A 25506-nucleotide genomic window follows, 5' to 3' on the forward strand; every position below is an offset into this window, starting at 1 on the left:
TTTTTGGGATTTAGATACAAATGCCACTTGAAGACATTTTCCCTTCCTAGATGTAATCCAGTAAAATCCATTTAAGCTAATAATCTCTGATTAGTAAATTTTAGTGGTAAGCCTTTATTATTCCAAAAATCTTATTTGAGCTTTATTTTTCATTTTCTTCAGAAATATTCTGTTGATTTACTTCAAGGCAAAAGACTAGGGGGAATTACCCAGACGAAATTCTTCATCATTGAAAAGAAAATATAGAATCATCCACAACAGATGTGATTTCATAAACTGTCCATTCTTGCCTCAATATGCCGTGCTTCTTTGGAAACTCTTAAATCTTTGGAAGTACCCCCCAACCGGCAGATAGATTTCTGACATTGATGTTGTTGCTGAACATTTGGTCAAGAAGTCTTTTCCTTTTTCTTTAATACCGGATATGCTTGAATTGCATTGGCAAAAAAAGATTCATTATGAATGAAAGTATAGTAGGGCACAGAAAGGATGTATATTGTTTCATTTGCTAATAGAACCCATTCTGGTCCTTGAGTTAGCTAAATTGATGTCCATGTGTATAAGATTTTGTGGAAAGGTCATGTTTGAAATCCCTACCATAATATCCATCAGATCACAGTTTTGCAGTGCATGTACTCACCAGCCTTCATTTGGAATGTATCTCTTCTAAGGTTACACTATAGGAGGGGTAGTTCCTCATAAGGTTATTAGCTTGGCCTCTGGTCAGTGACAGTGGACTTTCTGTCACTCTGTTACTATGATTTTATCTCACTGTAAGCTGTCATTTGAATTCAGAGGTTGCTCAAACAAACAAAAATTCAAAAATCAGTATTGAAGAAGTCTTCAAAGACAGGTAGAAATATGCTTTTGAAAAATCTTGGGAGAGATTTTTCTTTAATTTTTGAACTTTCTAGAGACTCAAATACATAGTTGAAGCTTGAAAACTTCGAGGTTTTTCACAATGCCTTCTTGTAATGGGCACAAAGAAAAGCCCTTAAAAATTTTCCCATTCTAACCAGCGAGAAGAAATCTAAGTGAAAAAGTTATTTCAGGTTCGATGGCACATATACCAAAGGACTCTTGCTCCCTCTACAGAAGGTGCTTCAAAATTGCAGTTCCAAAGATTAAAAAAAAGAAAGAAAGAAAGAAACAGACGTTCACTATGATTATCAAAAGCTTTGTCTTGCAAACTAGTTGGGTGTCCTAACGTTAGGGTATGTTTGTGTGTTTCTACTTTGATATTTTTCACTTGCATAAGCAAGAGTTAAACTCCATTAATAACAATTGTGAAAAATTGTGAAAAAGGTCTGGGTTCCTTGTTTGTTTGGCTTTGTTTTCTTTTGTTTATTTGCTCTCATGGATGAGTATAATGCTTGAAAAACTTCTTTGGATATTGGGTGATTGTTCTACTCATTTTCTTTCTTTTTTATTAGAGAATTGAAGCCGTGAAAATAATGTACTCTACCTCAAAGACTTAATAAGTTCTCTTATTATCTACTTCTAACTGTTCCAGTCATTTTTAGTTCTTAGTTGTTGGGAAAAAAATTAATAATTTGAATTGTACTTGAACCTTACTGGAGAAATAATTCATTTAATTGAACTGGATTTGTTTTCAGCTACAGGTAATATTCACAAGAGACAAAGTTGACCTTTTTATAAAGACTTCATTAATATATAAAACTACCATATATATATATATATATATATATATATATATATATATATATATATAATCTTAATTTACCCATTTAAGTTAAATTGGAACAAAATGTTAATATTTTAATAGCTTTGGTTTGGATAATTTTATACATTCTGTTTTAACTTCAAGATCTTTGTATTTAATTTGACAGGTTACTAGTTTTTCTTACTCTGCCATTTAAAATTATAAGTATGGAAATTCTTTTATTTCGTCAATAGAGTCTTAACAAAAGATTGAAAATCCTTTCATTTGTATTTAGTATAAGAACAGCCCTTCTGATGTTACCTTGTAATTGAAAAATGAACACAAGTGACAAAGTAGCTCCTTTGATTTGAATAGATCACATTCAACTTGCCTGTTCTGAATTGTTATGCTTAAACTAGACTGGATTTTCTTTTCCCTCTCTGGTAGGTGTACTGGTCCGTTAGCAAATTCCCTTTCAGAGAAAACCAGAGACCCAGTAGAGGAAGATGACGATGAATACAAGGTTCCTTCATCCCATCCTGTTTCCCTGAATTCACAACCATCTCATTGCCATAACGTAAAACCTCCTCTTAGGTAAGCATATGGGCAACTTATTATCATCTCACATCTGCATAAGCATTATCATGTGTGGTATTTGTTTGTAGGCAACTGAATCACAGCTATTTAAATAAAAATCCTTGATTTCTCGGTCAAAGCCTCCTCTTCTTATATACTATTTTCTGCATTCCTTTCATAGAAAACTAAAAGATGCAGATTTCTCATTACTCAAGAAGTCAGTTGACTAAACTAATTGACTAGTAAATCTAATGGAACATTTTGCTGCCCCTCTTCCCCCAAAACAAATTATAATCTAATAAAACTTTGCTGTATATTACATATAGTGGTAATTAATTCATGAATTTTCAATATACTATTTTCCAATGCATTTTATCAGTTCTTAGTACATACCTCATGAAGAAAAATCAGTGTCCAGAAACTATAGTATTACCTTTCTTAGAATTTTTTTTGATGTAAGGACTAGTATAATTTATATTCATTTCCCTTCTTGATACGCTGCCTACTTCTATTCATCATATCCTGAAGAAGTTAAGAAAAAAAGACTAAGAAGTATTTACTTTAACTGTGTTTTTTAATGAGGTACTATTTTACTTTTCCTTAGGTCAAATAAGAATGTGAGAAATAGGGTTTTCTTTTTTTTTTCTTCTTGCCAGTTGTTTGTTCTCATTGTAATGGAGACAACCTTGAAGTGTCAGCCCCACTGAGGTATAGAGCAGTTATTAAAACTGGGTGGTGCGTACTGAAATATTAGTTTGTGTTTAAGTAGGATGATTCTGCACTTGTATAATTGATTTATTAATCTGTAATCTAATACTATTTTTCTTTATCTCATCTGACTTACATGAAGTGCTCAATAAGTCAAATCTCAGTTTTAAAACTTAGTGAGCTCATTTCCTTTGTATGACGGAATCCCTGGAGCTTTGCTTGGCATACAGCACGGGGTTTCACTCACTACAGCTGGTGGCTCAGCTTTCCTGCCTTCCAGCACCTCTTGATTGAGGATAGGAAAACTACTGAACACTTCAGCCATCTGTCTTATCTTCGTGCGTCGTTTCCGTTTTAAGGTCAAGTCCATCAATGGAAAGCATTCTGTGAGTGGAGTGTTCCCTCCTTTTCAGATGAAAAATCTAAATAGAATGTTTTAGTGTCTTTCTTAGACTATCACACCAAGGTGAAATGCAATACTTGGAAAAGAGAAGCAAATCTTCATTTTAACCAGAGATCTGTCTAAATGAGTGATCCTGGTTAAAATTATCAACACTCTACAGAATTCTTAACCAGGATCACTAACATTCTGCAGTCTAGGGCTTCATATTTCAAAACAAGAACCATTTCATTTCTTGCTAATCACTGGTGTTTAAGACATTTGTTGATAAAATAGTGTCCTTGAGAAGATAAATGACTGAGAGGCAATTTGTTATTTTGGAAGAACCAAATGTCTACTACTCTTATTAGAGGAAAGTTATTCCTTCATATCGAATACAAATGGTCACAATTTTTAGTCCCTTTGGCTCCTACAAATGTATAGTAATGTGTAAAGACTGAAATAAGATGAGCTTTTTTGGTCTTCTTGGGATTTCATTTTTTTTTTCCTTGCTGAAGAGGTGAGAGGTATATTTGAAATGCTTTGAATTTTAATTGTTAGATCATATCAGATGAGATTTTTGGTGGCAGACCTCCCAAATCCTGAAAATAAATTTGAATTATGACCGCCATTACTATCTTTCCATTGTTATAGGGAAGTAATAAATGTTGATTATCCCTAAACTTAATAGGAGTGAATTTTTTATCTTTTTGTTCTTGAAAGCCAATGGATGAAGTACCTTCTTTCCTCCACAGAGCACTCTGTAAGCTTAAATAATTCCTATCCTAATATGTTTCCCCCACCCTTTGGAGCATCAGAAGAGATAAATTATCAATATGCAGAAAAAGTTAAACAGTAGATGAATAATTCAATTCAGTTTCAGTAAAAATCCATCATTATTATGAAAATTCAATACATGATAACTATTTTAAAACGAACCATCTCTGGCCCCTGAAACAGATGTGGCCACCAGAGAGAATAGAAATGAATTTCAGATGAAGCCCTCTTGCAATAACTATTTAAATATCCGCTATCGCCTCCATTATGTATGTACTTTTACTTTGCCCCAAGAATTCAGAGTAAATCAGAGAAACGGAAAATGTAAACTCTGTTTTCTATAGCTTTTTATGAACAGAATAGCTTGGTGAGCAGAGAGTTCATTGTTACACAGCTATATTCTAAAGACAAAGTATGCTCTGTACTTTCTCTTCCTAATATCTTCCCAGGCCCCAGTTTTGTCCATTGTGTTCATAGTATTAATGAACACATAGTTCAAAGTATTAATACTAACAACAAAAATACTGCTTCAGTAAGTATTTTCCTTTACAGACACCTTGTTGTGTACCCAAAGCCTTTGCTAAAGTCATTTTTCTACAGTTATCAGAAGGGCAGGGTTTTGTTCATACTAGTAGTGAAATTGTGACAGACCCTAGGTCTTTGAATATGCCTATCAAAATTTTAATGAAATTACAGAACATTTAATAATTCTCCTTCTTTGTGGGCTCTAGTTTACCTTAAGCAAAGCTTAAATTACAGAAATAAAAATATGTTAAACATCATTAACAAATAATAAAGTCATTGGGACTATTACATGTGTATATGTGTGTATACACACACACACACACACACACACACACACACACACAGGCCTTACTACATTTTTTGTCTTCAAAAACTTGACAAGGTATTATTGAACTTGTCCCGAATGATGTGTTAACTTCACAGATGTGTTTAGGAAATCAACAATTTTTGTGGTGCTTGTATTTCTTTATTTCATTTTTTTAAAAAGATTATCTTTTTACTTATTTTATTTCTTTGCAAAAATAGTTCAGTAAGAATATCTGGATAGGGGCGCCTGGGTGGCTCAGTTGGTTAAGTGTCTGACTCTTGATTTTGGCTCAGGTCATGATCTCAGTCATGAGATCCCGCCCTGGGTCCGGCATTGCACTGGACATGGTGCCTAAGATTCTGTCACCCTCTGCGCCACCTCCCTGTGTGCTCAGGTGTGTGTGCACCATCTCTCTCTCTTTCAAAAAAAAAATCTAAAAAGAATATTTGAATAATATTTCTTATACTTTTTCCAGAAAAGGAAATCACATTTATTTTGAAACTTTAGCATATGAGCAGGGTTGCTAGTTCCTATCACCTCTCCAAATTACTTTTAAATGGAAAGTAATCTTCCTTATGATTTTTGTTCTTTGATCTCTGTGTTAGGTCCTGTGATAATGGTCATTGTATATTGAATGGAACACATGGTACATCTTCAGAGATGAAGAAACCAAACATCCCTGAATTAGGCATATATTTAAAGGGTATGTATAAAACCTATCCTCTTTGTGTTCTTCATCTTAATGGTCAGAATTTAAAGGCAAAATTCCATGCCATTGTTGTACTGAAAATACATTAAGATTTTGTGTTATCCTCTAGGAGATGTTTTTGATTCAGCCTCTGATCCAGTGCCATTACCACCTGCCAGGCCTCCAACTCGGGACAATCCAAAGCATGGTTCTTCACTCAACAGGACGCCCTCTGATTATGATCTTCTCATCCCTCCATTAGGTTGAAACCTTTAAAAATTTTTCAAATAAGCCACCCTGCCTCTTCTTTCAGTTAATATCTGAATTATTAGAATTCAGAGTTCAGTGTAACACAGACTTACAAGGTTATGAGTTGGTCTGAATTAGAATGGATTCTCTGGATAGTGGTGGCTCTTAAATTCATGTAACCATTATTCCACTTATATGATTGAAGCAATGGTGTACGTAGTTGGCCATCAATCTGCGTGTTATCAAGCTGTCTCCTCATGTACTAAATGCAATCTTAAAAACCTATCAGAGCATCATTCCTTCCCTTGAGGCCTTGTGTTCCACTAGACTTGAAATGTTCATCTGAGATTTTAAGTACAATTCTTTAATGAATGTGTACTTACTTTTTCTTTCAGGATACAATGACCCTGTTCACTTAGCTAATTACATTTTGGAAACTTACACATTTTATTCTAGAGAACTGAGAAATAGATTCTGTCCTAGAATCATTGCAACTACACATCCAAGGAATCTCAATTTTTCTGGTTCAAATTTTAATATGAAGTACACTAGTTTGTGTGTGTGTGTGTGTGTACATGCGTGAAGGTGCATGTGTGTATATATGTTAAACTTGGCTGGTGCTGGTATCTGTGTTGATTTCATTAATTCTAAGTTGGAAGCTTCTCCTCCTATTTTTAGAGGAAGACAATTAGAATCTCCACACACCTTAAGGCTTCACAAGTCACCATAACATAACGTATGATGAAGGTCCGTTTATAGGCTTATGTGAATTATTAGGCTCCCAGAAATGTGAAATGACTCTTGAGTTTTTCCACAAACCCCATCAACCAGTGTTTCTAGTTATGTAACAGCAGTGTCTTTTGCTCCTGTTCTTTCTGTAGTTCAGTGCTTCATTCTCAACTACATGAATTACAAGCACCTGCTAACTTCTTTACCTCCAGTTTTTTTCTCCCTCCCACTTCTTCCTATATGCTGGTTTTTGACCTGCTACCCAAGTCTTGATGACCTAAATCAAGCATCGTCCAATATAACTTTATGTAGTGATGAATGTATATATTCACATGTGTGACTGTGGATGGAACTGAATTTTAATTTAAGCTAAATAGCCATGTGTGGATGCTGACTACCACATCGGACAGTGCAGATCAGTGTTCCCGCCTGTCTTTACAGCTCAACCTTCCTTTAGCTCTTCATGTGCATTTCATGCTTTATTTATACTATTTATTTTATACTATTCAGTCTGTCAAGAAGACACCATCCTAGCATTTGATGAATAAATGGTTTTGAGGCTCTGATATCCCCGGCCTTCCTGTTCTTGGTAACACCTTGCTAAATGCCACTTTCTACATTTCCCTTCCCTCTTAAGCATGTAGCTTTCTCTGTGGGACCTGTGATACTTTCACCTGTGAATCATACCTCTTTGTGAATTTTTCTTAGATCTCCTTGTGGACTCTAAGCTCCTTGGATCAGGTCCTTGTGATTTTGATCTTCATAGTTACCCACGTGCCTAGCATGGGACCTGACATTTAGGGGCTGAAAAAAGGATTTGAATGAATAAGATGATGAATGTAGCAAATAGCTGAAGGCTGGGCTGACAGCAAAAATCTCTCCCTCCATCCTCATACCTTCAAATATTTTAAGTTAGACAAATATTTATGATCATTAGAGAATGTGTTTTGAATATTTTTTGCAAGGCAAGTTAGATGAATAGTAAAACCATTTTTCTTTAAAATGTAACTTTGGCTTAAGTCGATAAATTTAAATACATGCATTTTTATTACTGGAACATGTACGTGTTTGTTTATATCCTGTTTGATTCACAAAGTATTTGAGATTACTTACAAAAATACATACTTTGCAATTTTATTGTTTTAAAGAATCAAGATATGGGAAAATGTGAGTAGAATAGTAAGATGTGGCAGGGGAAAAATAAGTAGACATAAAAGCATTCTGCAATATTCTGTAGTTACTAAAGCTGGGAAATATGCAGATATAAGTAGTTTGGGGACCACAGAACATAGTTCTATATTTAGCTCTTCCTTTTTAGAAATATCTGATAAGTAGACAAATATATTCCTGTACTGTATGTTCATTTTCTATATTTTAACAATGAAATACGTGGAACATTAGTTTAAATGAATTAAAATTCAGAACAAACTTTAAAAGATTATTCTGTTCTGTAACATTAAAATTTTTGTGCATACTGTGATTTTCTAATAAGAGACTGTGAACGCTTATTGTTACATAAAAAATTCTGTTTTTGATGGTATGACCTATAATAATTTTTAGTTCTAACTTCCCGTGTCTTACTATTATAAAGGTTGTAAGTAGATAATCAGCTTTTTCATAACCCGCAGTACTGCTTTTTTAACAGAAAGGCCTGGGTGATAGGAAAAGTTTACACATGTACATGTGTGTTTGTGTGCCTGTGTTTCTCTCCAAACACTCCCAGAAAATAATTAGCTTTCATTATCAAAGTTGGTAAACTGCTAGATAAACCCTGCCGGTGAAGTTCTGTAGGAGCAGCAAGAGAAAATCAATCATTGCTTTGGCCTGATGCTGTGTTTTCATTAATGAGGTTTTGCTGTTGATATTCACCTTTCTTTAAATGCAGGTGAAGATGCTTTTGATGCCCTCCCCCCATCCCTGCCACCTCCCCCACCGCCTGCAAGGCACAGCCTCATTGAACACTCAAAACCTCCTGGCTCCAATAGCCGACCATCCTCAGGACAGGACCTTTTCCTTCTTCCTTCAGGTGAGAGGAAAAAGCCAAAGAAAACTTTTCACTTAAAGCAAGAATATTTCTAAGATCATACCGTCAAATAAGCATCAGTAATTTATTGGTTTCTAGCTCCCTAGCAGAACATTCTGGGTAGAGAAAATGAGAAATTGCGTAGGTTTGCTTGTCAGTTGGTTGATTTTAATGCAAAGGATTCCACAAATGACAAAAGCGATAGGAATCATAGATTCTGTGGAGCTCCTCCAATCCACATAACACCCTAATGTCACAAAAGGCTTCCCTGAGAACCAAAAGGGCTCCGTGATTAACCTAGTAGTGATGACGACAGAATTTAGACTGTCCCGATTCTGTGTACCGTATGTTTTTCTAATAAGTTTTAATTTTACTAGCTATGGCTATAATTTTATTCAAAAAGATAATATTTTGGTAAATTGCATTATTACAGCATTAATAGAGAAGTTTTTCTGAAATATCTACATTTTATTGTTACCATCGTTATTTTTAATGTCTCAATATATCTACTCAAATTATTGTTTTTCCAGGAAAAATTAATACATACCTTGTTTTTAAACCTTTCAAGTGAGGAGTAAAAATAAAAATAAAGAGACTTAATAAGCCATCTGCTCCATTAGTCAGAACTGTCAGGAAAAAATAATCAGTTACAGTGAATCTGCTGATATTAACTGTTCCAATCTGTCATATTGGTGAGACTGATCTGTGTTTGGAAACATTTATCTCAATTTACTTTGGATACATTTGTATGTTAGATAAATCATTAAAAGATTTTAATAAGTGGAGCGCCTGGGAGACTTAGCTGGTTAACTGTCCGACTTTTGATTTTGGCTCAGGTCATGATCTCACAGTTTGTGAGCTTGAGCCCAGTGTCAGGCTCTGTGCTGACAGCACTGAGCCTGCTCGAGATTCCCTCTCTCTCTCTCTCTCTCTCACTCTCTTTCTGTTTCTCTCTCAAAATAAATAAGCAAACTTTAAAATCAGTTTTTAATAAGTGCTCAATTTGTGCTTTCGCCTCCTCTGTGCCTCAGTGAAAACTTGTGAATCTTCACTATTATCATTCACTTTCAGCACTCATGTTTCTTCTAGGGTTTTCTTTTCCACTTAGTTTGATAACCTAAAATGTTTGAGGTCATATATGGATAAGACCCACAAATTACACACCTGTAACTTAGAATAGGTAGCTTCAGCTTCTAAAAGTAGTTTAAGAAATAATTTTGAGTTCACTTTTTCATCAGTAAATACTGATTGAATTGTCTTCTGTGTCACCCGCTCTGTTGGATGCCTCCCTGCTCTCCTGGAGTGAATTCACGTACTGCTAATCAGAGGGTGAAAACTCATATGCCTTCGAATCCAAGCAGAAAGCATAGATAACTATGAGACTTCTGTTCATTCTTATAAACACTGATAACATTTGCTATCTTTTTCTCTCCTTCAAATCTTTGTTTTACACGTGGACTCGAACATAAAAAAAAAAAAATTACTCTAAATCTTAACCTTTCCCAAGGCTAATTTCTGGATAGTCTCTGGTCAGATTCCTGCAGTGTATCTATTACCTTTTATATATATGATTTAGGCCCCATTAAGTAAAAGCCAATGTAGTACCTTCTTTTAAAATTAAGTCAAGACTTCCAGGAGTTGGAAGAGAACATTTTACACAAATACAGACATCTACCTGTTTTTAATCAAAAGAGTTAGTTGTAAAACATTTGAGTTCTTTATCATAATTTAATTTTTCATGGTGCTTCATATAAAAAACTTCACAAAAATGTTCTCATTATTAAAAAACTACAGAATGAAAATGCCCCTTTTATTCATTAAAACAAAACTTACATAAACGGTTTTATTTCCTATAGAGTTTTGCTTGTTTTTGATTTTGCTTGGCTGCCAGGCATCTTGGCAGTAGTCAGCCTTAACCTGTGGTGTGAGGTTAGCATAGGGCCAAGGCGGTGTTGTTGGAACCTGGGACTGTCATTCTTGACCTTCTTTTATACATGGAGGTATTCTAATTCCACTCTCAATAATGTTGGCATCCCTTGATCATAAATACTTCCAAGGAAAAGAACTTTTTTTTTCCCTCTTCTAGCCTTTCATATCATTCACATGACAAATTTCTAGTCTGTTGCCAAATACTTCCTGAGATCCATTGAGACAACTATTTTTATTCAATTTTATTTATTTTTCATCAAAGCATAATTAACATACAATGTCATATTAGTTTCAGGTATACAACATATCGATTCAGTGATTCTATGCACTAGTCAGTACTCCCCACAATAAGTGTAGTCACCATCTGTCACCATCCAGTGTAATATCAGTATTATTGACTATATTCCTTATGCTGCACTTTTAATTTCTATGATTTATTTTATAACTGGAAGTTTGTACCCTCTTAAGCCACATGTGTTAGCTCTCCTCTTTTTCAAAAGAAATACTGTAATTTTTCTTACATAACCTAGATAGAACCTACATAGAACATGTAGGTTTCTTTTCACTCATAAATAAGTATTTGAGTATCATTTTACAAATTATTTAACACACTGTATATCTAAAGTATAAGACTTTTGACCTTTCTTCACTCGTCTTTCATTGAATTTCATGAAATACTCTCTAAATGATAAATGAAAGTTTGACTCAATAATTCTAGAACCATAAAAGGTAAACAGAGGTGATTGTTACATTAAACAGACTGTACGAGCATTGCACTGCCATTGTTTTCATATTGTTCAGTCTTTAGAATTTTAGTCCAGTGTAACCTTTACTGGCATGATTGAGATTTGGTTTCCTTGATGAAATCATTCTCCCTAATTAAAGACAAAGGATAGATGTCTTAAAAAAAAAAAAAGATTGGATTTCCTCATGACGTTGTATTAAATACCTAATCAAACCTCCGTCTCTGTTCCCAGTATTCAGTGCCCTGCACACCAGAGTCAGGTTCACCTTTCCAGCCTTATAACAGCAGTTTTCAAGCTGCAAGGTCCTGCGTTTCTGCAAAGGAGCCTCAGGATTCCTGCAGGGGCTGGAGGGGAAGCAAAGCAGGGCACAGCTCTGATGCTTCTTTTATCTGTTTTCTGTCTTCGGCCTTCATGCAAGATTTCTTTTGGCAAATAGTAATGCCCACTGCTGTGCATGAGCATCCATTCTGGACGGGCTATAGTCCTATCTTCACAAAACCTCAAGAATCCTCAAAAACAGCCTTACACTTTGTTAGCATATATGTGCTTTTGTTCCATTCACAGAGGCACTTCTTTTGTGCTGGTGGCTTGAAAGAGGCACCCCTCCTTCCACTTTGTGTCAGGGCCGGTGCTCCTGGAACAAAGCCCAGGCTGTCTTGAACTCTGCTCATTCCCATAACTGCATGTCTTTGTGCAGTGCACAAAATACACAACACATCTGGCAGCCCTTAATGAACCTTCCTTTCACTATTTTTCTAACCTGGATCTCTTTTGAAGTCCTTTTCTAATCTTAAAGTCACAATTCAACTCTAAAAGCCAGCAATTTGACTTTATTACAATCAAATGAAAGTTTTCCATTTGGATCCAGAAATGCAATTTCACAAGTAAAATAGAATATTTGGATTGTTAGCAAGAGTTATTGAAGGGAATTTAGGCAGTTTTGTTAACTATGACCTTTATGAAACACTATCATGATGTGGCTACCAAGGGAGCTCGTGACATTTGAGGGTTGCACTCACAGAGATCAGATCGGAGGGGTGAGGTGAGGTCTTCCCCAGTGCTCGGCTGACGTGGGACCACTGTGGTGACATGTTGAAGGACTGATGGGCTAGAGCAGCGGTTGGTTCTCAAATTGTAGTCACAAATTGTGACATCATCAGTGTCACCAGGGGAATTGTTTAAAACAATTTTTTTTAAGTTTGTTTATTTTTGAGAGAGAACAGCACGAGTGGGGGGCGAGGAGGGCAGAAAGAGAAGGAGACACAGAATCCGAAGCAGACTCCAGGCTCTGAACTGTCAGCACAGCTGACTAACTGAACTCATGAACCACGAGATCTTGACCTGAGCTGAAGTCAGGCTTAACCCACTGAGCCACTGAGCCAGGTCCCCTGCCAGGGGGATTTGTTTAAAAATTAAAATTCTTGGGCTCCACAGAAGACTTACTAAATCAGAAACTCTTGGTAGAAACTCTGCACCCAGCAATCTGTGTTTCCATAAGCCTTCTAGGGGACTATGAGGCATGCTCAATTTTGAAAAATACTGAGCTGGGGTATTCCTGGGGGAAGAGAGCCAGGATGCTGAAGGGAATTTACACCTGCTTGCAAAAAACTATAGCAGATTAAAAGAACTGCAACATTTAATGAGAGACACAACCTTGGAGATATATATATATATATATATATATATATATATATACACACACACACACACACATACATGTTGTATCTAGTTACAATATTTGGGAAAGAAGGGTTAGATACCCTCAGTGTCTCCTTCCAAGGCAGACCAGAGAAGAATAATTAAGAATGAAATTTCATCGTAATTTCCTAAATTCTTAAGGAATTCTTAAAAAATTTTTAAAGAATTATTGTATCTCAGAGGGGTAGTGAGTTCTCTAATACTGGAAGATTTAATCAGTGGCCAGATCACTACACAGTGTGGACTTTGTAAATGTGAGTTAAAGAGTGAGGGCCACAGAGAGAGAGGAATTTTATTTCACCTACATAGCTCTTCAAACCCTTCTAGCTATTAGATCCTGCATTGATGTTCTTTTAAAATTTGGGGGATAACTGGTAAATACTGCAGATGGTCTTTGGACAGCCCCCAGAGGAAATATGCCACTGTTTTAACTGTCCAGTTTTATTTGCCTCTTTTTCTACACTTGAGTAAAAATTTGGAAGTATTTCAGATAACAAAAACAAGAATTAAGAAAAACATTCCATGATGCCTCTTCCTTCAGATAACCATTCGATAGGTTTCCTTCTTACACGGCATAATTTTGGTCGATGCAAATTTTCCCACTTCTTTTACAGCGAGCAAACCTTTCCTCCCTGTCTTTCCTTAGATTTTTATAATCTTTAAATGAAGTATTAAATTTTCAATTTAGCATTACCATACTGTAAATCACAGGCAATAGCACTTTGCTTTTTGGAATAGATTAATCCCATCATGTTTATTCACTCATTTCTCAAACTTTTATTACTATATAAATGGTACATCGGCTATGGCATTTTCAATTTGTATGTTTTAATTCTAAGTGTGGATACAAAATTTTACTTCGGTTAGTTTTTGAAGAATTTATTTTTGAAAACCTTATTGCTTTTCAAATTTTCTTTTTATCAGGAGACCATTGATGATTATTGTACTCTCCGTAGTAATTGTGTTGTCTATCTTTTCCCAATGAAGCATGAATACTTTCAACTTTACAACTTGCTATAGAAGCCCAGTGTGCCCTATACCTGCCCAGTAGCAAAGTTAGCATGAAGGAAGACGTATGGTAGTGATTCAGAATTGAACTAAGTATTTTTGCTGTTTATGACAATATTTTTAGTGTACCTAGTGACTTTTTAAGTGAAATAGTTTCATGGAGCATTATCATACAGCTGTATATTTTAGTCTACTTATGACCTGTAGTATATCCAGAATCTAATGTTTAGTCTTAAATGCATGATTAGTAACAGCATATCTGACAAACCTATAAATTACCCTAAAGAAATTTTTAAAAAGTATGTGTATTGTAAAAGGCAGTCTTTCCTCTGACCTAATGTTATATCAGTGATGTTTAAAATGCACAATAACTGAAAGTAAATTTTATGAATATTTAAATCTAAATTGTGAGGAAATTTCTAAACTTATGCAGAAATCACCATACTTGGTTCCACTGGTTACTCTTCCAAATCAAATGATTAACATTTGTTGCATGGAATTTGATTTATCTTCTCATTGCTTCCTAAAATATTTCAGCAAAGTTAATGAGGCTGAACCATTGACTCTTCAAATACTAAAAGTGCTAAATCTAACACAAATTTTAATCTCGAATTTCATGAAAGCAAGTTTAGTAGCCTTACTTAGGTCAAAAAGCCTCCAGCAAAGCCAGGAATAATTACTGTACTCAAGAGAGGAAAATAATAATCAAAGACTTCAACTCTTGCCTTACATTATCTAGTCAAAAACTAGTATAAATATGTGTTCATTTTCTTCTTATAAATAATCCTTATATATTCTTAATGACAAACTTAAAGGGATGTTCAAACAATGAAATATAATCGGATCCTTAATATCTACAATTTTTACTTATGGTAGCATTTCAGATTTCACTGATTTTGAATTTGTGAAAAATATTAATCTATTTGGGTTTGTTTTTGGTAGTTAAAAGCAAATACTTTTGAAGTTTAGGCTATTAGCCAAGCAGCGTGCTTGGTACTGTGTGTTAGAGGACATAATTCAAACATGATGAGTAATGTAAGACCCCTGCCCTCAAAAGAACTTAGAGTACCTCTGGAGATACTGACAGACATAAAAGAAAGTAATATGAGAGAAGAAAACAGAGGAACCAGAGATAGAAGTGGTGTGGCTAAGTAAATTATCAGTGAATCAGAAATGGCAGAGGTAATGTGGACCTACTCAGAACTGAAACCAGTTCTATGGATTTAAATCCATAAACTACTAATTTTAAATCAGTTAGGTTTATGATCCTAACAATTTACTATAGTACCACTGACAAAATTTATTTTTCTGCCTTCAGTTCCAGTTAATAAACATAATCAGAAGTAGCAAAATAATTTTTTATTTGTGTACAATTCACAATTTGCACTGTTTCAGATACCCCCTCTCTGACTGCCAAGGTGGTTGAAAATGTCACTTTTTAGTGTATGTGCAAACCTTAATGTTAATAGCACAATTTTTAATAATTGAATTTACTATTTAGTGAGCCAGTTAAAAATGACTTTTAGGGGCACCTGGGTGGCTCACATGGTTAGGCTCAGGTCATGATCTCACAGTTGGTGAGTTCAAGCCCTAAAGTGTGCTGACAGCACAGAGCCTGCTTCAGATCCTCTGTCCCTGTCTCTCCCTGCCCCTCCCCCACCCTCCCCCCCCCCCCCCCCCCCCGTCTCTCTCTCTCAAAAATAAGACTTTGAGCATAGGATGCCCAATATAGTAGTATTTTAAAAGACACTTTATATGTACAGGAAATTTATGTACATGAATTTATTTAATCGTCACAAATCCCGAATGTCAGGTCCATTTTAAAGATTAACTGATTTGATAATGACACTTATAGGCAAAAGTCAAAAAAAATTTTTTACAACAGCTTCTGTTCATTGTGTAGGACAGAATGGGACAGAAAATAATAATTTGAAGCAGCTTGTATCACTAAGAATTTTATAATTAAGATCTGAAAATTTTAAATATAAAATTAGTATTTTGTATTATCTAGGAATAAATAGGAGGAGCATATTTGAGTGACAAATAAATTAGAAATAGGCAAGTGGATTAGAAAATGGTTAATACCAGTCATGAAATTATTTTTCTAATTTATTTCCAAAACCTTTGATCTTTATAGAGAATTTCTAGGATTTTTTCCTTCAGCCACTTGGTAGAGATAATCATTTTAATTTGAAAATTATCTTTACTTTTAAGATCCCTTTCTTGATCCAGCAAGTGGCCAAGTTCCTTTGCCTCCTGCTAGGAGATTACCAGGCGAAAATGTCAAAGCCAACAGAGCATCACAGGACTATGATCCGCTTCCTTCATCTTCAGGTGAGTTAGCAAACAATAGTAATACTGCTTCCTTGCATTTATACAGTGCTTGCTGGTTTTCAGAGCACTTTTTTATTCGTTACAGAATTTAATGAGCACTCCCAGCAAAGTATTTTTGTCACTTTACAATGTGCTTACAAAACTTGTATTACAAGTGGAATCCCTACGAAACTGCCCCACAAATAAGAAAAAAAAAGAAAAAAAGAAGCAGCTTTCATATTAACCTTGTCACTCAGTAAAGCACATATTCTGATTCAGAGTCTGTTCCTTCTCTAACCTTTGTTTTGCCATACCAGAGATGAGAAATGGGAAAAATCTGTTCGTGCATCAACATGCTGCATTCTCTTATTTCTCTATTAAAGGGAGAATTCTCTTTAGAATTAATATTAGCACCAAACTATTAATTTTCCAACCTTACTTAAGGGTGATACTGCAGTGCTCCCCTGTCAGCTATTACGTAGAATGAGGGAAGAATGTGCCGTCTCAGTAAATACCAGTCATACTCGGAACCATTAATAATGAAATGCCGCTGCTTTGCTTCTTTGGGAGGCCTTCCTCCAACAGCATATCTAAAATGGTTCCCCGTACCTTACGCAGTCCCTTTCTGCACTCTTCTTGTGCTTTATTTTTCTTCATTGCATCTGTCACCGCCTGAAATTCCATTCGTTTGCTTGAATTCTTATTTGTCCATCTTCTTTGCTAGAATATTAATGCTTTGAAGATAGGAGTATGGTTTGCTTCACTGCTGTATCCGCATACGTTCACAAGAGTGCCTAGCACGTGGCTCTTGGATAGGTGGATGGCCGAGTAGAGGAGTGGCTGATGTATGGGTTATGCTGAACACACGTTTTTCTTTATTGAAGGATTGTGGTTTTCTTTATTGAAGGATGGTTGACACAATGTTACATTAGTTTCAGGTATGCAACATAGGGATCTGATAAATCTATACCTTATGGTATGCTCACCACAAGTGTAGCTACCATCTCTCACCATTCAGTGCCATTACTATCTCATTGACTATTTTCCCTGTATCGTACCTGTTATCCTCATGACTTATTCATTCAATAACTGGAAGCCTGTATCTCCAATTCACCTTTACTGATCTTGCCCATCCCCCCCATACTCCTCCCCTTTGGCAACCATCAGTTTGTTCTCTGTGGGTCTGTTTCTGTGCACGCGCACACACACATACACACATATACACATACACACCAGCTTTATCCATTCATCTATCAGCAGACACTTAGGTTCCTTCCGTATCTGGGCTATCATAAATAATGCTGCTGCAAAAACATAGGGGTACATGTATCTTTTCAAATTAGTGTTGTTGTTTTCTTTGGGCAAAATACTAGTAGTCGAATTACTGGATCATATGGTATTTCCATTTTAATTCTTTGAGGAACTTCCAGACTGTTGTCTGCACCAATTTACATTCCCCCCAACAGTGCTGGAGGGTTCCTTTTTTGGACACCTTCGCCAACACTTGTTATTTCTTCTCATTTTGATTCTAGCCATTCTGACTGCTGTGAGGTGATCTCATTGTGGTTTGATTTGCATTTCCCTGATAGTGATGTTCCACATTTTTTCATGTGTCTGTTGGTCATGTTTGTATTCTTTGGAAAAATGTGTTCAGGTCCTCTGCCCATTTTTTTATTATTTTGGGGGAGGAGTGTTGAGTTTGAGAAGTTCTTTATATAGTTGGAATGTTAACCCCTAATCAGATGTATCATTTGTGAGTATCTTCTCCCACTCAGTATGTTAGATGGTTTCCTTCATTGTGCAAAAACTTTTTATTTTGGTGTGGTCCCAATTGTTTATTTGAGAAGACCTATCTAGAAAAATGTTGCTAAGGCTGATGGCAGAGAAATTTCTGTCTGTGTTTTCTTCTAGGAGTTTTAAGGTTTCAAGACTCACTTTTAATCCATTTTGGTTTTGTGTATGGTGTAAGAAAGTGGTTCAGTTTCATTCTTTTGCATGTAGCTGTCCAGTTTTCCCAGTACCATTTGTTAAAGAGACAGTCTTTTTCTCATTGTATATTCTTTCCTTTGTTGTAGATTAATTGACCATATAATCATGGGCTTATTTCTGGGCTCTCAATTCTGTTCCACTGACCTATGTGTCTATTTTTGTGCCAGTACAATACTTTTCTGATTACTGCAGCTTTGTAGTATATCTTGAAATCTGGGATTAAGATACCTCCTGTTAGGTTTTTCTTTTTCAAGATTGCTTTGGCTATTTGGGGTCTTTTGTGGTTCCATACAAATTTTAGTACCATTTCTGTGAAAAGTTCTGTGAGTTGTGAAAAATGCTGTTGGTATTTTGATAGAGACTGCATTGAATCTGTAGATTGCTTTCAGTAGTATGACATTTTAATTCTACCAATCCATGAACATGAAATACTTTTCCATTTGCTTGTGTCATCTTCAGTTTCTTTCACCAATGTCTTAACAGTTTTCAAAGTACAGGTCTTTGACTTCCTTGGTTAAGTTTATTCCTAGGTATTGTGTTCTTTTTGGTGCAATTGTAAATGAGATTTTTTTCATTTGTATCTCTGCTCCTTCATCATTAGTGTATAGAAATGTAACTGATTTCTGTGTATTAATTTTGTGTCCTGCAGTTTTACTGAATTCATTTATTCTAGCAGATTTTAGTGGTGTCTAGGGTTGTCTATAAATCGTATCATGTTGTCTGCAAATAGTGACAGCTTTACTTCTTCCTTACCAATTTGGATGCCTTTTCTTTTTTTTTTTTTTTTCTCTGATTGCTGTGACTAAGACTTCCAGTACTATGTTGAGTAAAAGTGGCAAGAGTGGACATCTTTGTCTTCCTGCTGATTTTAGAAGGAAAGTGCAGTTTTTCCCATTGAGTATGATGTTAGCTGTGTGTTTTTCATATATGGCTCTTATTATGTTGAGGTCTCTTTCCTCTAACCCCACTTAGTTGAGAGTTTTTATCATGAGCAGCCAGATGTTGAATCTTGTCCAATGCTTTTTCTGTATCTATTAAGATATTTATCCTGTTTTGTTGATCTGGTATATTCATGTTGATTTACAAATATTGAAGCATCCCTGCATCCCTAGGATAAATTCCACTTGATCATGGTGAATGGTCCTTCTAATGTATTTTTGAATGTGGTTTAGTCATATTTTAAGGACTTTTGCATCTATGTTCATCAAGGATATTTGTGTGTGTGTGTAGTGTCCTTGTCTTGGTGGTTTTGCTATCAAGCTAATGCTGGCCTTGCAGAATATATTTGGAAGCTTCTATTTTTTTTTTAAATAGTTTGAGGAGAATAGGTATTAAATATTTGGTAGAATTCACCTATGAATCCTCATTTTTTAACTCATTTCTGGACTACTGTTGTGAGGTTTTGATTACCAATTCAATTTCATTACTAGTAATTGGTCTGTTCAGAGTTTCTATTTCATCCTGATTTAGTTTCAGAAGATTTGATGTTTCTAGGAATTTATCCACTTCTACTTTGTTGACTTTGTTGGCATAGAATTTTTTATAGCAGTAGTTTCTTACAATCCTTGGTATTACTGTGGTTTCCGTTGTTATTTCTATTTTGTTTCTAATTTTGTGTTTTTATTTTTGATGATCCAGCTAAAGGTTTATCAATTTTGTCTGGTTTTTTTTCATCGAAGAACCATCTCTTGGTTTCATTGATCTTTTGCAATTTTTTTTTCTTTTTTGTCTCTATTTCATTTGTTTCTGCTCTGGTGTTTATTATTTCTTCCCTCTACTAACCTTGGGTTCTGTTTGTTCTTCTTTTTCTAGTTCCTTTAAATGGAAGGCTAGATTGTTTATTCAAGACTTCTCTTGTTTTCCGAGGTAGATCTGGATCACTATAAATTTCCCTTTAGAACTGCTTTCTCAGTATCTTAAAAATTTTTATACTGTTGTGTTTTCATTTTCATGTTTTCATGTATTATTTTATTTCCTCTTTGATTTGTTGACCCACTGGGTGTTTAGTAGTGTATTGTTTAGCCTCCACATGTTTGAATTTTTTCCTTTTTTTTTTTCCCTTGTGATTGATTTCTAGTTTCATAACATGTGGTTGGAAAAGATGTAGCATATGATTTCATTCTTATTAAATCTGAGATTTGCTTTGTGGCCTAACATGTGATCTATTCTGGAGAATATTCCATGTGCACTAGAAAAGAATGTGTCTTGATGTTTTTGCATGGAATGTTCTGCATATATCTGAAGTCCATCTGGTCTAATGTGTTGTTCAAAGACATTGTTTCCTTATTGATTTTCTGTCTGGATAATCTATCCATTGAAGTAAGTGGAGTGTTAATGTCCCCAGTCATAGTGCTGTCAGTAGTACTCTCTTCATGTCTGTTAATACTTGCTTTATATATTTAGGTGCTTCAATGTTCAAGGCATAGATATTTAAAACCATTAAATTCTCTTGTTGGAGTGAACCGTTTATCATTATGTAATGCCCTTCTTTGTCTCCTGTTACAGTCATTGTTTTAAAGTCTATTTTGTCTGATAAGTTGCTACCCTAGCTTTTTTTTTTTCCATCTCCATTCACATGGAATTTTTTTTTTTTTCACCTTTTCACTTTCAGGCTGTATGTGTCTTTAGATCTGAAGCAAGTCTCATGTAGACACCATACAGATGGGTCTTGTTTTTTATCCATTTGGCTGTCCTGTGTCCTTTGATTGGAGCATTTAGACCATTTACATTAAAGTAGTTATTGATAGGTATGTACTTTTTGCCATTTTATTAATTTTTGGTTGTTTTATAGTTTTCATGTTCCTTTCTTCTTTCTTTACTTGTGATTGATGACTTTCTGTAGTGTTATGCTTAGCTATTTTTTATGTACCTATTATAGGTTTTGGGTGTGTGGTTACCATAAGGTTCATATATAAATATCCTAAGTATATAGCAGTCTGTAGTAAGTTAATTGTCACTTAAGTTTGAACCTATGCTCAAAGAACATTCTCACTCCCCCCTCCACATTTTATGTATATGTTTTCATAGTTTATGTCTTTTTATTCACAATTTTCTTCTAATTATGACCTTTTATTTTCCTCTCAGAGTTCCTTTGACATTTTTTTTTTAACTCTGGTTTAGTGCCAACGAACTTTAACTTTTGTGTCTGGGAAACTCTATCCTTTAATTCTGAATGACAGCCTTTCTGGGTAGAGTATTCTTGGTTGTAGGTTTTTTCCTTTCAGTACTTTGGATGTACTCTGCCATTCCCATCTGACCTGCAAAGTTTCTGCTGAGAGATCAGCCTTGTGCAGTTTCCCTGGTATATAACATTATGCTTCTCTCTTGCTGCGTTTAAAATTATCTTTAATCTTAACATTGTAATGAATATGTGTCATAGTGTGGACCTCATGGGTTCAACTTGTTTTGAACTATATGCTTCCTGAATTCTTCCAGATTCTTCTGTTTTCTTCCCCAAGTTAGAGATGTTTTCAATGTTTGCTTGATGTTGTCCAAGAGATCCTTTAACCTAGCCTTCTTTTTTGAATTCTTTTTTTCTTTTTGCTGTTCATCCTGGGTGCTTTCCATTATCCTGTCTTACAGAACCATTTTTCTGCATCTGCTAAAGTACTGTTAATTTCCTCTAGTGTATTTTTCATTTATTCTATTCTTCAGCTCTGACTGGTTCTTTATATTGTTTATCTCTTTGTTGAAGTTGAGTTCTACTCTTCTCTGCAGTCCAGTGCTCATTTTTATGTTCATTAAACTCTTAAGCAATATGCCTAATAATCTGTGTTAATTTATTTATTTTTCTGAGGTTTTGTCTATAATTTGGAGCATGTTTCTCTGTCTTGTCATTTTGGGTGATTTTGGTGTCTATGAATTAGGTGGAATGGCAACTTCTAAACATGATGAAACAGTCTCGTGTACGGTCCTCTTTTGTATAGACTGTGTGCCTGTTGCATTTGGCTGGAGGTCCCTAAGTTGAAGTGTGCTCAGGCTGGCATGGTCCCAGGGATCTCCAAGCAGAGAACGCCCTGGCAGGACAGCTGAAGTGGGTGCAAGCCAGGGTGTCACAGGATGCTCAGTGCGGAGTTGCCCTGGAGGGGTGACTGGAGCCAATGTCGGCTGTAGGGGCCCAGGGCACTCGGAGCCAGTGCAGGCGTGAGCCAGGAGGTCCCAGAGCACTTTGCACCCCGGGGTGCCCAAGCAAACCGTCTGAAGCTGAAGCGGTGTAGGAAGTGTTCCAGGGTTCTTTGTACCTTTGCCACCTCAGTGCAACAGCTGGAACCGTATTGAGTGCTGACCAGGGTGCACCACGTTGGAGCTGCCTTGTGGGATTCTAGGGCTGGTATGGACTGGGGGCCGAGGGCTCAGTGAGGTGGTAGTCCAGTTAGGGTGCCTGGACCCTGCTTCCCATCCTCTCTATCAAGGTGGAGGGGGAAATATACTGTGCATTCACCAGCCTCTCCAACCTGGAGTTTCAGCAGCTTTCCCGTTGTTGGGCAGGGTTCTAGGGCTAGTCCCTTTATATTCTAGTTGCTCTTTTAAACCACAGCTTTTTTTCTGTGCCCTAAGGCAGACAAATCTGGGTTCCCTTCATTACCAAGTCTCCATGTCTCTTGCTGTTTTGCCTGGTCCTTCTTTCGTTGTACAGAAGCTGTTCAGTTGGCCCTCAGTTCTTCAAGAGGAATTGCTTTATAAATAGGTGCAGAGTTGGTGTGTCCCCACGGAGAAGGTGAGATAAGGGTCTTCTTATGTCACCATTTTGGACCAGAATTGAACACACGCATTTTTTGACCAATGTAAACAATATTTTTGTCTTACAATTGTAAACATAAGTTTTTCCTATGTAGATTTTTGTCCTTTTTCAAGATTTTTTTTAAACTCACAGCTCAGTTCACACAAGATTTGTTAATAGTGACAGCCATACATTCCGTAACCTCAGAATAAAGGTAATTAATGAGTTGCTTTAAGAATTATTAACACAGTAGTTCTTATGTACTTGATGATATGCATGGGAGAAGTAGAAGTCCCTCTATGGTTTTATATGTTTTAACATTTTAAGATATCTCAGAAAAGTATAGAAAATTCTATTAACCTTTTCAAATTTTGGTCCACGCTGTCTTGCCTATTAACTTCTAGCCCTTCCAAGATTTCAGATATATCGATGGGTGGCCATTGAAACAATAGTCAAAAGGGCTGGATTTCCAGACAGATGAAAAAAATGTGTAATTCAAGGAGTGACATTATCTGACAGCCTCTATATAAGAGAAGGAAACAAATCCCTTAAGGAATAACATTAAAATATGACTTTGAGGAAAGTACCATGACTGATTTAAAATAACATATTCACTGCCACCAACTCTGGATTAAAAGAAACATATATTCAAGTTTTTTGAAAGTTGTGGCCAAAATGCTGTATTTACACAGCTTCTTTACAGTTTTGCTTCATAATATGTGGGTGTTGTATAGCCCAGAGGAACATCATTCACATACGGTTTCAGATGGTAGGAATTCTGATTAGCATTACACTAGAAATTTCAAGGAGGAACTTTGAGTCACAACCTTGTGAAAATATACCCAAATAGGGATTTACCAGAAGCCTCAACGGCTTTTACCTGAGTGATAAAATTGTCTTGATTATTGCTCTGAAGGCCTCAGCTAGCTGTAACTTCAAACATTTCAACCTTCTCCCTGAACTCTCTTTACAAACACAGTCAAACCACAGAAAAATAAGATTCTTTTTTTCCATCAAGATAATTTGCTGTCATGCAGCTCACAGGACTAACAGGCTGTCCACTAGTGTATTTCACAGCAGCAAAGGGGCTGGCTTTGCCTTTTGGATTAGGTCTCTCCATTGAAAACTTGAGACTAGGTGCTGTGTGCCTTTAGGATTCTAATAGTCCTTATTTTGCATGACATGTTTTCATTAAGGCCTTTTTAAGGTGACCTTTAAGGATTCTTGTATAATTGCTGCATCCTACAAATTCAGTTTCTCTTGTCTTTTATGTTGTTCTAAATATCAACTTTATGTGAAAAATATTTTTTAAAAATTTAAAAATATTTGGGGTCAAATATTTTTCTGTGTGCTGACGGCTCAGAGCCTGGAGCCTGCTTCAGATTCTATGACTCTGTCTCGCACTCTGTGTCTCTTTCAAAAATAAACATTAAAAAAAAATTTATAATTTTAAAAATACTTTTTCATTGATTACAAATGTTTCCTTATCTTCTTGTCTAAAAAGACTGGGTACATGTATGTCTACATATAGCAACAGTCTTCCAAATATTTTATTGCTTCCCAAAAATATATTAGATGTGACAGTTGATTTTTAATGATATGAATGTCATAATAGTTCATCAGAAATAAGTGGATTTCCAAAAAAGAAGAGTGGATTTCACCAGACTGTTAAAATTCGCATATATACCTGTATGTGAGGCAGACATTTTTTTTTTTAATAATCTTATTTCTTAACATGGGTATATTAGTCACATAGGTCCATAACTATACGGGCTATGTGTGCATTTTTATAAATTTTCCAGTTTCCTCTTCTCTTGTTGTAAGAGATAATGTGCTTTGGTTTGAATGCCATTCTTTAAAAATCTAGGGAATCCAAGTTATAGTAGAATAAGTATGTTTGTGCTCGCGCTGCTGAAATGTGGCATTTGCTCTGGGGAAGCTTTTTCATTTTCTCAATATGTAGAAGGCAGTTGAAGATACTACTAAAAAATTAGAATTTCAGCACATGACTTATGTTAAATGTGTTTGGTAAAAGCTCTCATTACCAAATACACTGACAAAATAAAGGAAGTCTCATCAGAAGAGGAATTAATTCCAATACTACTATTTTTTTTAACTAGGTTAAAGGAAAGTCATAGAATATTGAGTGAATTTTATATTAAGACCAAATATTCTATAATTATCTCTATTAAGATCTCAGTTGAAAAGCATGGCTTCACTTCACTCAAGGGTTAGAACTGTGGAGTTATTAGTGATAAGATGTTTAAAGATAAATTATATGTATAAGATTTTGTTTGGTGTTTCAATAAAGGAAAATGTAGTGTTAAGGTTTTACTACAATTCAACTGCCTCAAACGTCTTTCCTTACAGTTTTAGTTCTCAAACCACAATATCTGGAATCTTTTTTCTTAAAAATTTAATAATGTAATTCTCCTATAACAGTTTTTTGGATGTATTAAAAAATTACATAACTTTAGCC

General features: G+C 35.5%; 1 protein-coding gene across 5 annotated transcripts in view; it reads left to right on the forward strand.

Annotated features, from left to right (window-relative positions):
• CBLB (Cbl proto-oncogene B) overlaps window positions 1-25506 on the forward strand; it is a 214784-nt gene that overhangs the window by 178332 nt on the left and 10946 nt on the right. For 3 of the 5 annotated variants that reach the window (XM_058731522.1, XM_058731521.1, XM_058731525.1), the window contains 5 exons: window positions 2111-2257; window positions 5541-5638; window positions 5754-5885; window positions 8487-8627; window positions 16220-16339. In XM_058731522.1, coding sequence (XP_058587505.1) covers window positions 2111-2257; window positions 5541-5638; window positions 5754-5885; window positions 8487-8627; window positions 16220-16339 — 638 coding nt within the window. The remainder of the gene's footprint in view (window positions 1-2110; window positions 2258-5540; window positions 5639-5753; window positions 5886-8486; window positions 8628-16219; window positions 16340-25506) is intronic. The other 2 variants (XM_058731523.1, XM_058731524.1) reach the window with 2 other exon arrangements.

This window comes from Neofelis nebulosa, chromosome 5 (assembly GCF_028018385.1).
Source record: "Neofelis nebulosa isolate mNeoNeb1 chromosome 5, mNeoNeb1.pri, whole genome shotgun sequence".
Taxonomy (NCBI): Eukaryota; Metazoa; Chordata; class Mammalia; order Carnivora; family Felidae; genus Neofelis; species Neofelis nebulosa.